The sequence below is a fragment of the Nycticebus coucang genome, chromosome 5 (genome assembly GCF_027406575.1).
Source record: "Nycticebus coucang isolate mNycCou1 chromosome 5, mNycCou1.pri, whole genome shotgun sequence".
NCBI lineage: Eukaryota > Metazoa > Chordata > Mammalia > Primates > Lorisidae > Nycticebus > Nycticebus coucang.
In genome coordinates this window covers 33,710,214-33,728,939 of record NC_069784.1, presented here as the reverse complement: position 1 = coordinate 33,728,939, position 18,726 = coordinate 33,710,214, and the positions used below count along the sequence as shown (strand labels likewise).

At 32.7% G+C, this 18,726-nt stretch overlaps 1 protein-coding gene across 3 annotated transcripts in view; it reads left to right on the top strand.

The window, feature by feature from the left end:
* The window catches only part of COL11A1 (collagen type XI alpha 1 chain), a 209,532-nt gene that overhangs the window by 68,746 nt on the left and 122,060 nt on the right, over positions 1-18,726 (top strand). For all 3 annotated transcript variants that reach the window (XM_053591954.1, XM_053591955.1, XM_053591953.1), the window contains 11 exons: positions 235-297; positions 2,417-2,491; positions 3,204-3,287; positions 5,393-5,449; positions 10,220-10,273; positions 15,241-15,294; positions 15,409-15,462; positions 15,626-15,679; positions 17,183-17,236; positions 17,362-17,406; positions 18,590-18,643. In XM_053591954.1, the coding sequence (XP_053447929.1) occupies positions 235-297; positions 2,417-2,491; positions 3,204-3,287; positions 5,393-5,449; positions 10,220-10,273; positions 15,241-15,294; positions 15,409-15,462; positions 15,626-15,679; positions 17,183-17,236; positions 17,362-17,406; positions 18,590-18,643 (648 nt within the window). The remainder of the gene's footprint in view (positions 1-234; positions 298-2,416; positions 2,492-3,203; positions 3,288-5,392; positions 5,450-10,219; positions 10,274-15,240; positions 15,295-15,408; positions 15,463-15,625; positions 15,680-17,182; positions 17,237-17,361; positions 17,407-18,589; positions 18,644-18,726) is intronic.

Sequence of the window (18,726 nt, the reverse complement as noted above, 5' to 3'; positions counted from 1 at the left end):
TCCTGTCCTGTTTTTCCTTGGAATGTTTCTCCCACCCTGAGAGTAGCTGAGCTAGTTACAAAGTGTTTTTTATACATTGTCTTTTCACAGGAAGAAAAATAGGGCAACTGTTTAGTAGACAAGTATATATTTATGAAATATAAATGATGTCGTCTTTAATTTTAGTAAGATGAATTTGCCTGAAAACCAGTGAGATTAGGAATCTGACTCAGTTTATGGTGTGTTTCTCTGTAGGGTCTTATGGGTCCTCCAGGTCTGCCAGGGCCCACTGGACCCCCTGGCGATCCTGGCGACAGGGTAAGTGAAAGGGTATCCCGTTATCAAAGCATATAATGGGGATTAAAAGAATTATAAAGGATTATTTTAAAGCGAGGACAAGGAATATACATTTATCTATGATATAATTAATAAGCAAACTTTCGTTTTCACCTTACTTATATACTTATATGAACTGATTACATTATATTCAAACCTCAAATTTGAATTTCAGACATATTTTTCAGGCATTCCCATTGATAGTTTGACGCCATTAAAATGGTTTAATAAACCTAAAGTTTATTTGAAGATCAAGTCCTGGGTTACATAGAAAAATATCTCATTGTGTTGAGTATCTCCAAAGTTTTTCTTATAAAATATTTTTCCTTTTTTCCTCATTCTTGTTCTAGCCAATAAGTTGTGATTTTTTAATTTTTATTTTTTGTTCTTTGAAAAATATTGGATTAATGCTTTATACTTTTTAAATACTTTCAATTTATAAAAGGCAAAAACTTTTTAATTTAAATTTTAAAGAAGGAAGATTTTTATGTATTTCAGAAATTTCTGTTTGGCTGAGAGGTATTTAAAATTAAAGGACATAAGCAGTCAATTGTGCAAACTCTTTGTAATTTTTTATTTAAAATAAAATTATTAGACTAGATTTTTTTACATGATCTCTTTACTTAATCTCATTTATATAGTTTGCAGTTTATTTATAATCAGTCACTTGAGTTAATATTATCTTATTTTTAAATTCCACCATATTTTCTTATGACCTAAAAAGGATTCTGTAATTTGTTGACCTTAAAACCTTAATTTTTGTTACAAATTCATCTCTTTACACTGTACCTTAACAAATATATATAAATGATCTGACAATTTTAGAAAATATTTTTTAAAATGAAATTATACCTATCAAACTAGATTCATTAGGATTTAAAATGGTGATTTGTGGCTGGGTGCGGTGGTTTACTCCGGTAATTCTAGCATTCTGGGAGGCTGAAGAGGGAGGATCTCTTAAGCTCAGTCATTTGACATCAGCCAGAGCAAAAGCAAGACCCCTGTCTCTATTAAAAATGTAAAAAATTAGCCAGGTTCCTGGCAGATGCTTGTATTCCGAGCTACTTGAGAGGCTGAGGCAGGAGGATTGAGTATGAGTTTGCTGTGAGCTAGACTGAGGCCATGGCATTCTAGCTTGAGGGAACAGAGTGAGTCTCTGCCTCAAAAAAAAAAAAAAAAAGAAAGAAAGAAAGAAAGGAAAAGAATTAAAAAAATAAAATAAAATCATGATTTGTTTGTTTGTAGAACCCATTTTGGAACTTACTTTAAAAATTATTTATAGCCTGTGCAGGATATATATATTATATGATATTTTAAATGAAAGTTAACTTTTAAATGTAGAATCAATATTAACTCTTTTCTAAGAATTAACTTTTATAAGAAATTCACATAATACATAATAAATAAATAAATAAATAAATATTACTGTGTACAAGTAAGCCACACCCTGAGTTAGGCATTTATCATTAACATGCATTTTCAAAATATTTGAGTTCATATGCATATAGTAGTAAGTAATACATAGAATTTATTTTCATGTCTTGAAATTTTCTGTAGATGATTGTATAACATGTTAAGATTAAGATCATTTTAAAGTATCTCTATTGGCAATAAATACTTACATTATCTATTTACATAATTTATTAAGTAAATAATATTTAAGTATCTGTTTAAAGAATAAATATACCTTAAATTTGTTTCTTAATTTTAAATACATATTTTATTAATTATTTAAATTCTGTTTTTATCAAACTATAAAAATAAACTTGAATTATTTGTTTTTCTCACACTGACTCCCTCAAACTGTGTATCAACTCATCATTTTACATAGTTTGAGACTACAAGTAAACTCTGAGCAAAATTCATATTGTAATTTGATTATACATTAATAACCAAGCATTATTAAAATTATCTAAAGCTAGTGCATTGAAATACAATCCTTTCTAGGCATACTTACTAAAAGGAGATTAAATAAAGTAGAGAGGGCAAATGTAAATTAGATAATATAGACTGTGTTATTAATTTTACGAGTTATTTTACTTTCAATACATTTCTATTGTTTTATTTTTATTCATTGTGATCATTTCACTTATTCATCTAGGGGCCCCCGGGACGTCCTGGCTTACCGGGGGCTGACGGTCTACCTGGTCCTCCTGGGACTATGTTGATGCTACCGGTATGATTTTCTAGTCTTATAAACATGTCTTGATATCTTGCCATCTTATTTCTGGAAAGTATTGTTGTAAAATATCACAGAGTGATCAATTAAAATCTGTTCTATTAGGTGGATATACTTGCAATCAAGCAGCCTCTGAGCTAATAAAAATTAAAGGAAATTTTACCAAACAAAATTCTGGTAAATACTACATTTTGAGTGAAAATATGAATGGAACTTTAGAATTTTGAAGAATAGTATCAGGGAGGTTCTATTTTCTAATATAATTACTTATGAATGAGTGAACACAATAAATATATCTCAAGGAAGGTTTCATCAGTGTTCACGGAGGTTCTGTCTTTTGATCAATGAAGTAGAGATTGATCTATAATCATCACTTAGTACATTTAGAATGTCTGTAAATGAATCAATAGTGCGGGTAACATCTGTAAAAATTTAAAAAGCATGAGAGTTCATTCCAGAGTTTCAGAGATTATCCATTTTAAAATAAAATATAATTTCTAGTCTCTTCTTTTACAAATGATAAAATGCAGTAGAAAACATCTACAAGAGGCAACAAAAATTAAAAAAATGTAGGTCTCATGACATCATGGAGTTACTTTGAATTTTGTAAAATCTCACCATTTCAAGTAAGCGATTTTTATCTAGTGATCAAGGCACCACATATCTGACACAGCCTAATTTTGAATTTCTTTATCTTATCTCTTCCAAGTTTCGTTATGGTGGTGATGGTTCCAAAGGACCAACCATCTCTGCTCAGGAAGCTCAGGCTCAGGCAATTCTTCAGCAGGCTCGGGTAAGAAAGGATAATGATGTCTTATTGTAAACTGATTCTGTGTCAAGCACGTGTGTGTGTGTGCGTATGGAAGATACTACTATTATGAATCGGATGCTTACTTCTGAAGAGTATATTGAATTTAACTGGAAAAAAAGCTATCATTATATTTATTTTTCCGGTACTGGTATTTATTAATCGAATATTACAAAGAACTTCAGAGTTACCGTATATAACTCTGGCAGTCTCCCACAATAACACACAAAATTTCTATTTTTTTTTCAAAAATGATGGATTTGCAATTAATACTCCCTGTCTTTCATGTCCAGTTTTACTTACTCTACTAAAGCACATCAATAATTGATGAGTTTAAGAGAATTAGGGGAATAAAGTGTGAAACAAATTTGTTCTTTTAAATTTTCTGAATTATGTAAGCTATCTCAGATAATCCAGAAAATTAAATTAAAATTTAATTTTTTTATATACCTTTTTTTTTATATACCTTTTTGTATATAAAAATAACTTGCAAACATATATAATGAACTTTAATGTTTATAATTTATGATATTTTTACAACATTCACTTAATATGGACACATATCCAGTTTAAAATTCTTTGTTAATTGAAAGCTTCCACTATCTATAGAGTTATGAAACATATAATTATATTTGTGTGTTTTAAGTAATTCCAGAAATTATACATAAGAAACTTAAAAGAATGAAAGAGAAAAGAATTAGAAATCACATAACTATTTATAGCATTAGTTTTCCTTTTAAGGAAGAAGGAAATTAAGGACTTATGCTTGGTATGGATATAGTTGCTCACTTCCTAACCAGTATAAATTATTTCTGCAAAAAAATTTTTATACATCGTCATTAATGCTGCATGTATAAAATATGTGAAAACATAAGATGCTAGTTCACTCTCAATATTTATTTATGTATTTCCTACATCTATTAATCTTAAAAGATCATTATTTGGTTACACCATGTATGACATTAATGAAAAATTTATATATTTATTTATTAGAGGTTGGCATGGTACAAATCTAAGATATTAAAAATAATATACTAATGATTCCTATCATTTATTTTAAAAATTACATTATTTTGAACAATTTTAAGGTAAATTATGAGAAGAAATATCTTATGAGGTCATTGAATTCCTCATTTTATAAGTCCTCTTAACCTACTTGGAAAACTAGTTAGCAGGCATTATAATTCCAATTTTTCAGATATTTAATCTCAAGGATTAAGAAGTATATTGTCAAAAATCTCATGGTGAGTCAGTAGTGAAACTTTGGAGATCCTGTTTTCATCTTGTGCACTTTTCTAATATGATTTTGCATCTATTTCTTTTACAGTATTATTTTTGATATCTTTTGTGATAAATCTAAGTGTCTCTTAAACTCTAATACTCAAAAAAAGCGCACCATACTAATTTAACATCTATCAGATTTTTGTCTTTTGTACTGTGTGTTTCAGCTTCTCAGTATGCTAATTTCACATTTCTAATATTTGGTGTGACACTAGTGCATGTTACCAGTTTATTATGCCCACCATAATACAAAACAGATACGGTCTCTATAGCATTAAAGTTGAGATCTGTTAAAGGTGCATATTACCGTAACATATCCTGACCAATTTTGCTTTGTGGGGTTTGGCTTTAGTTAGTATAATTTTTCCTAAAGTATTTCGAGAAAAAATTATTTTAATTTCCTCAAATGGTTCACCTCTAAAAAATATATTACATGAGAATTGTACCTACACATTTAAAAGAAAAAGACAACACATTATTCTGAAGTAAATTCAGAATAGAAAATGATCGAGTATTTTCAGATTGGTTTTAAAATCTCTTTTAAATGTTATTGTTGATTAAATCTTAACTATATATGTTATAATATTTATGTAAGTAAAAAAGTGCAAAAAATATCTGATACTTATACATACCATATGTCACTTTAGAAATTTGTAAATTCTTCAGTAACTTGGCACTCTTTCTAGCATGTAACTATTATATCTGTGCTGATTATGTGTTACTCCAGGGTAGCTTATGTGGATGAATATTGTGCTTTAATATGCTACTCCAAGTGAACATTACTGAACTGGATATATTTTGTTTTCTAGATCGCTCTGAGAGGCCCACCAGGCCCAATGGGTCTAACTGGAAGACCAGGTCCTGTGGTAGGTTACCCAAAGAAGATGTTGTATTTTTAAATTTTCACATTAGCAGTTCACTGTACACATCTGCCAGGAATTGTGCATATTTCTGGCTAGCGAAAGTAGCATACACATTATCTATTCATATTATTGCTTCCATTAAAAAAAAATCCTTTTAATTCATTTTTCAATGTATTTTTATGAAAAGACTTTAACCAAGGGTGGTGGCTGTGACTCAGGGAGTAGGGCACTGGCCCCATATACCAGAGGTGGCAGGTTCAAACCCTGCCCCGGCCAAAAAAACTGCAGTAACAACAACAACAACAACAGAGAAAAAAAAAAAAAGAAAGAAAATGCTTTAATGAAAAGTTTTCTAATCCAATAAATAAATAAATTAAAAATATAATTGAGTCACATATCAAATCATTAATTTCTGAGACTACAAGCATCAATTATTTGCCTAATATCCAGTTACTAAATGTAATTTAACAAAAAATTCTTGAGATTCAATTTGATATTGAACAGATTTTTTTTATGTAAAAGTATGTATTTGAGGCTTGGGAAAATTATTATACAATCTTAGGGGCAAGCAAGATACCAGGTTTAAACTGCAGATTGTTTACATATGTCATAAGATGTTTCAGACATTAAGGGCAGAGCCTGTGGCTCAAAGGGGTGAGGTGCCAGCCCCATGTGCCGGAGATGGCGGGTTCGAGCCCAGCCCTGGCCAAAAACTGCAAAAAGAAAAAAAAAAAAAATTATGTTTTCTTTTACATACTCTTTTAAAATGACAGTCTATTTTTTTTCCTTTTAGGCATGATAACAAGCTAAGATAATTCAAATAGTTTTTCTAAAATACAACTTATATTCAACTATAATAAAACTTACCAAATATTAAGCAGTGTTCACAGAAAAGAAATAATTCTCTTCAAAACATATTTTTTTTCTTGAGATAGGAACATGGTAGGATTCAAAGCAGGATTCTCAATGATTTTAGAATTAATGGAATAAATAAATATTTTAAGTATTTGCTTTTCAGTATAAACAGCTATTTATACTATGCTTTCACAAGCTTTCAGTATGTTTTATGGAAATAAAGCTAGTTATAGGCTGTATTAGTCTGAGAGTTATAATTTTATCTTTGATGTGCTTAGCACGTATTTCTTTTTTTTTTTATCTTTTATTTTTTTGGGACAGAATCTCGTTATGTCACCCTTGGTAGAGTGCTGTGATGGTCACAGCTCACAGCAACCTCAAACTCTTGGGCTTAAGCGATTCTCATGCCTCAGCCTCACGAGTCGCTGGGACTAAAGGTGCAGGCTACAACGCCCAGCTATTTTTTGGTTACAGTTGTTATTTGTGTTTAGCAGGCCTGGGCCGGGTTCGAACCTGCCACCTTCGGTGTATTTGGCTGGCACCGTACTTAACTGAGCTATGGGCTTCGAAACCTTAGCATGCATTTCTAACAAAACTCTTAGGAAGTAATTAAGTACTTAATCTTCTAATCATTTAATTTTCTTTCTGATCATATTAGTAGGACAAATAGTTTTCTTCATGTATTTTATTCAAGCACATGATACATAGCTCTCCATAAACATAGTTCCCTAATTCTTTCTTAAAAAATTATGACATAAAAGCCGGGCGCGGTGGCTCACGCCTGTAATCCCAGCACTGTGGGAGGCTGAGGCGGGAGGATTGCTTGAGCTCAGGAGTTCGAGGCTTGTCTGAGCAAGAGTGAGACCCCAACTCGTGAAAAAAATGGAAAAACCCAGCCGGGCGCAGCGGCGAGCGCCTGTAATCCCAGCGGCCCGGAGGCTGAGGCAGCAGGGTGCCCACAGCCGGAGTCCGAGGCTGCGGTGAGCTCCGACGCCACTGCCCTCTGCTCAGGGCATAGGGTAGAACTCTGCCTCGACAAAAAAAAAAAAAAAAAAAATTATGACACTATGTATTTTCCGGAACTATACATTCAATCATACAAGCCCATGTAGAACCTACGTTCTGATAAGATGTTACTCATAATTAAATTATACACACTTCTAAACACATTATCAAGTGTTTATCTTGTATTTTTACTCTTTTCCTTTTCCAAATACAGTAAGGAATGTGGGAGATTCTATGACATTTAACAAATGAGGAAATAGAGTCAGCAGTTAGTGACTCAAATTTACGTAATGAGGAAAGTTAAGCAGTACACTAAAGTTTAACACATTTTGGCAGAAAGAAATTACCTGTATATCTTAATAAATATAAGAATTCCTGGGGTCCTAAACTTGAGACTCCGAAGTTGTAGTTTCAGGTTCAGGATGAAGGAACTACACTTTTAGTGCACACAGCAGATTGATTTCTATAGGGAAACACTGGTGTGTACTATTGAACTTAACAAATATCAATCAGGGTCTCTGAGAGCGTGTTACCCAAAGGAATTTTGTTGCCTTATTGTCTTGATAAATACAAGCAAGTGGATCTATAGAAGTGAAGGCCATTGATGAGCAAAATCAATAGATGCATATATATTATATTAGTAGTTCTTGTTTACCAAAAACCCATTTCAGTTTTGTACAACATGTTGGGAAAGAGAAAACATTGACAACCATGGACATATTCTCAAAGTCATAGGCAATTTTCATTTTTATATTTATCTCTTTGTTATGAAAAGTTTTAGCTTCTTTCTATATGAAAGGTAGAGAAAAAAAGCGTGCTTTTTTTCAACATTTTCTCTTGTACTTTTTTCTAAAGCTTGCATATATGATGTTTATGTCAAAACATCAAGTTATGGGTGGCACCTGTGGCTCAAAGGGGGAGGGTGCTGGCCCCATAACTGGAGGTGGCAGGTTCACACCCAGCCCCGGGCAAAAACTGCAAAAAAAAAAAATCAAGTTATTTGTCTTTTAAAACATTTGGTTTCTAAACAATATTATGTACATTCAGACTCAGAAAGGAAACTCTATGTCAACACTTTGACAAAACTGTGTACATTTATCCAATGAAAAATTATTTTATCCAATTATTTTTATCCAATTGTTTTTATAAACAAATGGAGAACTGTAACAAAATATTGCAGGAAATATAGAAAATAGTAATTTTTGGCTACCCTATTACCGTCAATCTTATGTGACAATTTTCTTGAATAAGTGGGTAAAGCAATTATTTTCAGTAATTACGTAGAGTATTGCTTTATTATTTATTGTTTATGTGAGTTTATTATTAACATGTTGACTTTTTTTGAACAATTACGTTATTAGGTAGTGCTTAAATAAAAGCTAAAAGTCAATCAGTTAATTAAAGATTGAGTGTTTTAAAATTGCATTCAATTCACTGATTAATAATCTGATTTAAAGTAAGTGCTCAGTTTTTTGTACAGTAATTTATTTGTAAGAAATCTTGATTAAAAGATTAAAAGTCATCTTTATTTTTATTTTCAAGATTAGAAAACTCATGTTGCTTGCTTTCTGTATTTCTTGGGAGTAATGTCACAATAGTTATTTTTTACTTTGGAGTCACCGGAAGGCTATAGGTACCATTTTCAAACTTAGCGTAATTTTAATCTTTCAAACTCAGCGTAATTTTAATCTTTGCTATGATTTTAAATAAATCAGAAACCTTTAAAACATGCATAGTACTTCAGCGTGAAGTAAAATGAACATAATAAGTATGTTCATTTTTGATGTTCTCAATTTTTTTCATAATATGAATGGCCTAATCTTTATTTATTTATTTATTTTTTATTGTTTGGGATTCACTGAGGGTACAACAAGTTAGGTTATACTGATTGTATTTGTTAGGTATAGTCTGTCTTATAATTGTGCCCCATCCCTAAGAGGTGTGCCTTCCTCCCATCCCCCTCCTTCCTGTACTCTTCCCAGACCCTCATTCCCGTACCCTCCACCTGGTATTAAATCATCTACTGCCTTCATATTAGAATTGAGTACTTTGGATTCTTGCTTCTTCATTTTTGTGTTACTTTACTAAAAAGAATATGTTCCACCCCAATCCAGGTTAATACAAAAGATGTAAAGTCTCCATCTTCTTTAATGGCTGAATAGCATTCCTAATATTTATTTTTAAAACTTACAAGTGCTTTATAAAGAAATTACACATGCATATGCATAGTTATTGTGTCAGGTCTTAGTGCACCTTTTAAATTACGTAAATGTTTATAAGAGATGTTTGTTTAACAACTGATTATAAGGGAACAAAACAAATCAATCTGGGGAAAATGCTTTAACGTTATTTCAGGACAATTAGAAATATAACAAAAGCATTTGTTCTTGCCATTTTATTTCTACACAATTCATTGTCTAAGAAATATCTGAGTATGACATCAGTAACATTTTGTCAAATTCTTAGTGTATAAATGGATTCAGTATCACTTCTTGGCCTTTTGGCTACGATGACATATAAATGGATTCAAGGAATACCTGATTTTGTAAAAATGTTTTACCCTAGAACTACATCAGAATGTAGTGATAAGTCATGCTTTATGTATCATCTTAAGTGTTCTGATGGTATACACTTAAAATAAAATTTCAATATGATTTGATGAGTTTGGCTTCCATGTAGTTAAGCATAAAATATATGCCTTTAAGTAAAGTTAAGACACTGGAATATAATTAGTACGCTGACAAGAGATATACTTCAGTAAAGAATTTGAACATTTTATTGTATTAATAAGATCCTATTTATAGGATTGAATATAATTTAAATAGCATTTACGTACTTAATGTAAAATGGCTACGTAAAAGTAGTTAGTGAATTGCTAAATTAAATTATTATATTCTCACTTTTTCTCCACAGGGCGGGCCTGGTTCTTCTGGGGCCAAAGGTGAGAGTGGTGATCCAGGTCCACAGGTAAAATAAAATAATAATAATTATTATTTCTTTATTATTGACTTTATTTTATCAAGTAAGGCAATTGAAGTATTTCCTGTCTGTTTTATGACTAATGGAATTATTTACCTTATCTTTAAGCCCACTTCACCTCTTTGAATTGAAAAATCCCAAGTGACCTGTTGAGCTCCAATAACTTAATTAATTTAAATAACAAAAAGAAAATAGACTAGTGTAGGACAGATGTGAAAGAAATAGACCTTCGGCATTCTAAATCAGGTTATGATTGTGCAGAGCAGAGCAGAACAATCTCGGCTGTACTTACAATGGTCCTGCTTCACACCCATGTATTCTGTGGAAGATAAATACAGCACTTGATCTTATGATGTTTAGTATACATAAAAGAACCTTCAGAGAGCTGAGGAAATTATGAGAAATTGTGAACATTTAAGCTGAAATTTTTGAAAACATCTTAGGTTATATTTACATGGTGCCAAATCAAAAATATTACTTTTTGCTTAATGCTGATACGTAGATAGAGGAATTTTATTATGGAATATATTTAATCTAGAAAGCAGAAAAACATTTGGGTTGCTTCCATGACTTTGCAAATGTGAAATGAGCTGCAATAAACAGGTCTACAGGAATGATAAAGCACAAATATAGTTTAGCAGGGATGGGAGAGTTGGGGGAGGGAGGGCAATTGGCTGGAGGTGGGAGGGCAATTGGTGAGATCTCCCCTAACATAAACAATGTGAGGGTGTTCAGTGTGCTCCCAGGGTGAAGGGTTCAACTACAGCTTGAGCTTTACCTTAGAACTGAAAACAATGTAACCTAAACATTTGTATACTCATACTAATTTGAAATGAAATGATTAAAATTAGAAAAAGAAAGCATAAAAACAAAGAGTAATGTATTTGCCATACACTAATTTTTAAATAAAAATACTGCTGGATATATTTGATAAATTTAGAAAAAAATTTAAGGAAAATTAAATTGTAACATTTATGGATATATTCTCTATAACTACCACCACAGTCATCAGTGGAGAGAATAGTTGTATGACACCAACTTATTGATGATACCTCTCTATAGTCCTATCTTCCCCTACCCCAGACACCTGGAAACCAGTATTATCTTTTTGAGAATATCATAAAAAGATAATATATATTATGTAATTTTTCCAGACTTACTTTGTTGACACACATAGTGTCTTTGTGATTAATCACAGTTGATGAATTTGTCCATAGAGCTTTCTTTTTTTCTTGCTGAGTGGTATTCCATTGTATGTATGCCCCACAATTTATTTTGAAATGAAAAAATATCCACAGAAAACTAATAAACATATTTTGGCGATAGGGATATGGCCGCCTTCTTTTTTATGCTTGATTAACATTACCATAAAGGGATGGAAATCATTTACAGCCTAAGTGGGGATTGCATAAAAATATTGAAGTAACGCTACATGAACTCAGGGAGTATATTGTTTTTTTATTATTATTATTGTTTTGGATTCATTGAGGGTACAAAGAATTAGGTTATACTGATTGCATTTGTTATGGAAAGTCCCTCTTGTGATTGTGTCCCACCCACAAGAGGTGTGCCGTACACCGTGACCCCTGTCCCCCTGTCTCCTCTGCTCTCCCTTCTCCTTCATCCCCCTACCCTTCCCCTTGTATTAGATCATTTACAGCCTTCATATTAGAATAGAGTACACTGGATTCTTGCTTCACCATTTTTATGATGCTTTACTAAGAAGAATGTGTTCCACCTTCATCCAGGTTGATACAAAAGATGTAAAGTCTCCATCTTTTTTAATGGCTGAACAGTTTTCCATGGTGTACATATACCACAGCTTGTTAATCCATCCCTGGTCTGGTGGGCATTTAGGTTGTTTCCACATTTTGGTGATTGTAAATTGAGCTGCAGTAAACAGTCTAATACAAATGTCCTTATGATACAAGGATTTTTTTCTTCTGGGTAGATGCCTAGTAATGGGATTGCAGGATCAAATGGGAGGTCCAATTTAAGTGCTTTGAGAATTCTCCATACTTCTTTCCAAAAAGACTGTATTAGTTTGCAGTCCCACCAGCAGTGTAAAAGTGTTCCCTTCTCTTCACATCCAGGCCAACATATGCAGCTTTGAGACTTTGTGGGACATTCTCACTGGGGTTAAATGATATCTCAGGGTGGTTTTGATTTGCATTTCTCTGATGATCAGGGACAATGAGCATTTTTTTCATGTTTGTTAGCCATTGTCTGTCTTCATCAGAGAAGATTCTGTTCATATCTTTTGCCTAGAGGTTCATGAGATTGTTTACTCTCTTTCTATTGATTACTCTGAGTTCTCTGTAGATTCTAGTTATCAACCCTTTGTCAGATTGATACCTTGAAAATTTACTTTCCCATTATGAAGGTTGTCTTTTTGCTTTACTTGTGTACTTAGCTGTGCAGAAACTTTTCAGCTTAATTAAGTCTCATTTGCTAATTTTTTGTTGTTGTTGTGATGGCAGCTGAAGTCTTTGTCATAAAATCTTTCCCCACTGTAATATCATCGAGAGTGTTCCCCACAGTTTCTTCTGGGATTTTTATCGTTTCGTGTCTTAGATTTAAGTCTCTTATGGACCGTGAGTCAGTTTTCATAAGAGGTGAAAGGTGTGGGTTGAGTTTCAGTCTTTTACATGTGGTTATCCAGATCTCCCAACACCATTTGTTGAATAGGGATCCTTTTCCCCACTGTATGCTTTTGTTTGGTTATTAAAGATCAGTTGGCAAGTAGAGACTGGTTTCATCTCTTGGTTTTGTATTCTGTTCCATGTCTATGTCTATTTTTGTGCCAATACCATGCTGTTTTGATCACTGTGAACTTGTAATATAGCTTGAAGTGTGGTATATTACTTTGTTTTTATTACTAAGAATAGCCTTAGCTATACGGGTTTTTTTTCTGGTTCCATATGAAACAAAGTACTATTTTTTCCAGTTCTTGGTGTGTGTCACACTTTATGGAGGCAAGACACGATTGCAAGAGGGACTTTACCTAACAATTGCAATCAGTGTAACCTGGCTTATTGTACCCTCAATGAATCCCCAACAATAAAAAATTAAAAACAAAACAAACAAACAAAAAAATAATGTTGGTATTTTAGTGGGAATAGCACTGAATCTGTAGATTGCTTTGGGTAAAATAGACATTTTGACAATGTTGATTATTCCTAGTCAAGAGCATGGTATGTTCTTCCATTTGATACTATCTTCTTCAATTTCATTTTTTAAGCTTTCATAATTCTCTTTGAAAAGATCTTCCCTCTCTTTTGTTAGGTATATTCCTAAGGATTTCATTTTCTTTGAAGCCTCTGTGAAGGGAATTGTGTCCTTGATTTGCTTCTCAACTTGGCTGTTTTTGGCATGTACAACGGCTACTGATTTGTGGGCATTGATTTTATATCCTGAGACATTACTATATTTCCTGATGACTTCCAGGAGCTTTGTGGTTGAGTCTCTGGGGTTTAAGATCATATTATCAGCAAAGAGGGAGAGTTTGACCTCCTGTGCCCCCATTTGGACATCCTTTATATACCTGATTGCATTGGCTAAAACATCCAGAACTATGTGGAATAATAGTTGCAATAGTGGACATTCTTGTCTGGTTCCACTTCTAAGTGGAAAAGCTTTTAATTTAACACCATTCAGTGTGATGTTAGCTATGATTTTCAGGGAGTTTATTCTTGTACAAGGTTTGTGAACTTTTTGATCAAACTCTTTTTTTTATAAACACAGATGAAACTGAAAACTAGTTAAAGCATTTTCTTGGATTTTGTAGTTTTTCATGACTCCCAAAATGCAAATGAAGAGATAAAGATATCAAATAAAGAATCATTTTTGTTAAAAATTAAAAATATTTATCCTGTTACTGTGACCCTTAGCTTTCCAACTGGAGTTCAGGCTAGCATCCACTCACTGCAATAATTTTTTAAAAGCTATAGTTTTTAAAGAGCAATTACTAGACAATCTTTATTTTTATTTCTAGTAAACAGATTACAGTGATCATGAAAATTATCTGTATTTTCAAATGTGGTTTTATTTTTCTGCCGTGTTCCTTATATGTATATTGTTTAAATTAACCTTAAAGGGATATATAGTTAGTAAAATATGAAGGCCTATATGATATTTATACAGAAATTACATACAATCTATTATTATCTATGTAATTTCATTTTAAAACATATATTTTAATCCACACCTAATGTGTATTTTGATCCGTTATGTTGTACTGCTATAGAAGACAAAGATAATGAATTCAGAATTTTTAACCTTCACACTGAAAGTTAAAAATATAACATCATGGTGCTAGTCAAAATTTGCTTAAGGAATTGACAGATTATCCTGCAACATTTTGTAGATGATAAAAGAAACATGTACCAGGCACCATGCTAAATTGTAGGAATATATTGAAAAAAACAGATTTAATGGAAGACCTTAGTTAACAATCTAACAGGGGACTCAGATATAAGAAAAATCAATTGTAATCTAACGTGAATAAGTGCAAGGAAAGAAGTGTCGAGGAGAGAATATCTAAAAATGAATATAGGGGAAAGAAAGAGGATTGAAAAGAGAAGAGAAATGGTATGAATGGTCAAGAGTGTGTTCAAAGAAAATGTTAAGTCCCATGGTTTTAAGAATAAAATGAGTAATCTAGGGTATTTTTAAAATGTAATATATCCCATTATAATTTTCTTGTTTAAATGTATTCACATGATTACCTATGAACTCATAGAGTAATATGATCTTTCTTTGTGAGATACCATTTAGAAAAATGTATTCCTTTTTTTTTGCTTTATCTGTATTTTTACATAAAAATGATTTCTTATGTTTAAGTCATTAATGTGAAGTTAAGAAGACAATACTTTCAAAAACCAGCTCTCTTAATGTTGTTGAGTTTATTGATCAAGAAATCTATAACACGATTTAATTACGATGTTTTGATATAGGGCCCTCGTGGTGTCCAGGGTCCTCCTGGTCCAACGGGAAAACCTGGGAAAAGGGTATGGCTTATTTTCATTATATATTTTGAAGACATCTTCAATGAACAGTTATTTTGTTTCTGTTTACTCTCTGCTAGTTGGAATCCTGTCTAATGATGTTCTTGGCATTATCAGGGTCGCCCAGGTGCTGATGGAGGAAGAGGAATGCCAGGAGAACCAGGGTCAAAGGTCAGGAGGTCATAGTTGCATATTCAGATTTTTACATCAGTGCACTCTGTAAAATTTTATATTTTATAATAAAATTTCTGGATATGAAAGAATATATCAATTTCAAATTATAGGACATGTCTAGACTGGGTATGTGATGATGATGATGACTGTTTTTTTACAGGGAGATCGAGGATTTGACGGACTTCCTGGTCTGCCTGGTGACAAAGGTCACAGGGTAAGATGCATCCATTACTTTTTATCCAGACATGATAGAAATGTTATTAAACATTTTATAATTGGTATGCTTTTTAAAGTAATAATAAGAAGAATATTAATTTAAATATGTTGATCTATTTAGTAAATTATTATATCTAATAGACACTTGGAGAAAGAGAGGTAGAATTACACCTGTAGCATCAACGCAAGTTCTTTGATTGCTTTTAAACACTAAAATAATCCATGTAAACAAACATAAATCGAGATGGAATCTTTATGTACATGGAAAATATCACATATATGGAAGAGCAACTGCAGATTTATTCTTAATCTCTAGCTTTGTGAAAATTGTCTTAATTTCCCTCTTATATTTTACCTGTGGAAATATACTCAAAAGAAAAAACGTCAGTAGGCAATCTACCTAATTAATATAACAATGTGCTGGGAGCTGGAATCATATATTTTATTTTGGATGACATGAGTTTTCAGTCCAGTGGCAGAGCTTATAACTTGCTAACACTAAACAATCAATATGCTGAGTAGCAACCCAGTAAATCTATTTAGTGGAGAATTAAAGAGATGACCTCTTAAAGAAAGATCAGCTTTGGGCTTGGCGCTTGTATTGGTGCTCGTAGCACAGTGGTAGCACAGTGGTTACGGCGCCAGCCACATACACCGAGCTGGCAGGTTCGAACCCAGCCGGGCCAGCTAAACAACAATGACAAACGCAACAAAAAATAGCCGGGCGTTGTGGCAGGCACCTGTAGACCCAGCTACTCAGGAAGCTGAGGCAAGAGAATTGCTTAAGCCTAAGGGTTTGATGTTGCTGTGTGCAGTGACTCCACGGCACTCTACCAAGGGCGACATAGTGAGACTCTGTCTCAAAACAGAAAAATAAAAAAGAAAGAAAGAAAGATCAGCTTTGGATCCTCACAGCTTTCTTTACCAGAAGTTAAGAATAAAGGCAGGACATTTACATAAATTGGAGGGAAAAAAAAACAGAGAAAAGGAAATGGGAACCATACAAATATTTAGCAAAATATCTTGGGTGGCAAATGAATGTATGTCATGATTAATATATAATTTTGTCTTTTTTAAAAAATTCAGAGTTTCTTTAGTACTCTTGAGTTGTTCTGATTTAATTTAAATAATTTAGAAGTATAATATATTTAAATGAATATTGCCAAAGTGTTTCCATGTTTGAAGCAATTGTTAGTAATATTATTTTCTAAATGCTTTTACTTGTAATAATTAAAAATATCTGAACATTATTTTAGGTATTTATATTATATAAACCCGTTGAATTGAAAATTAAGGTGATATCTTTCCTAGCATACTAATATGTAAAGCCAGTTAAAGTTGTGAAAATATAATTTATCTGTGAAGTGTTGTGAGGTGAGTAAATAAAGTGTACGTTTTTCCTGCCAAATGCCCTGTTAGATTTGGTTAGGATGGCTACCTCACAGACTTGTAAACATTCTGCTTATTTCATATGCTAACCATATTCATATTTATTTAATAGGGTGAACGAGGTCCCCAAGGTCCTCCAGGTGCCCCTGGTGATGATGGAATGAGGGTATATTAAGACTTCTTTCTATTTTTTAAATAAGCATTTAATATTAAAACATAAGACAACAAAATCATGTTGAAATGATACATTGTCTAAATGCTCTACCCCCATGTTCATTTTGTCCATGACAGGGAGAAGATGGAGAAATAGGACCGAGAGGTCTTCCAGGTGAAGCTGTAAGCAGCGTTCTTTGTTTCTTTTTAAATAATAATATTGCTGTTTTTGAGTGGCTGTGTCTGGTATCACAAATTAAAAGCCATAATAAACTCAGGTAAATATCACAGTTATACTTGAACTAACCAGATAATTGTCATCTGAAAAAATTAAAAAATACAGAGCTCTTCTTTTGTCATAGAGAAGAAAAGTCTTAGAAAATTGAGAGGACAAAATGTGGAACGTAACAGCTTTAATTTGAGAGATGTTATGTGCCTCAAATCATTAACTTTTCTAGTTTTTATCACTGTCTGTTTCTTTTTTCTCCCCCATCATCAATGGCTCATAACATATTTATGTATTTAGGACAAATGAATATTATCAGAAGGAACAAAAGAATGAGGCTCTTAATATATACCAAGTGTAAGAACTGTATCATTTTCCTCCACCAACTGTTACAACCGAGGAAACTGAACTGGGAAGCTGTCCTCAAAGTTAGATCACAAAAGAACGTGGCTGGAAACAGGCCTCCTAATTTCAGTCTTTCCTTCCACAGTCCTCTTGCCTATCAAGTCAAATAGTTCAAACAAATAGAAGAGACAGTAAATTATTATTATATAGTCTTCTCTAGAGAAAGAAAAGAAGATGAACAGGTGGAGGAGGAGGAATAAGAAGAGAGAGAGAGACAGAGGAAATGTAAATAGTAATAATTTAAGAAGCCTCTCAAGAATGCTTTTTTAATCTGCATAGTAGTTCTCTAGCTCTCTACTCCTGTCCCTCAGGGAATGCTATCTCAAGATGGAATTTGCCTAAGAGTAAAAAAAATAAGAGTCAAAACAATTCCATTTGTATTGTCTATCTGCTTAAATAATAAGATTCAGTGTTACCATTCAATAGTGCCTCATTTAAAGTATTAAACTATCTCTTATTTTAAAAATTCTCCTAACTACTGCATATGTAAATTTAGAGTCAGTGACACACAGTTTAGGTACTAAAGACCCACTGTTCTCCATTCTGGCTTTTAGATCAGGATAAACACTGGAGATTTGTGTTTCACAATCATGGTATTTTAAACATCACTTTCAGAGTGTTAAGAGAAGTTATGCAAATATTTGGACCCCAAACATTACCTTAGATTTCTTCAGAGGAAGAAGTGTGCTTTGAGGGTATTTTTTTCTGAAGGTATCTTCTGTTTTTTCTTTCTAGGGTCCACGAGGTTTGCTGGGACCGAGGGGAACGCCGGGATCACCAGGACAGCCTGTATGTATCACTGGACACATTCAGGGTTTTCTAGGGGAAGCCTGTGGCCAAACTCATTAAAGCCAACAGGTCGTCAGAGTTCT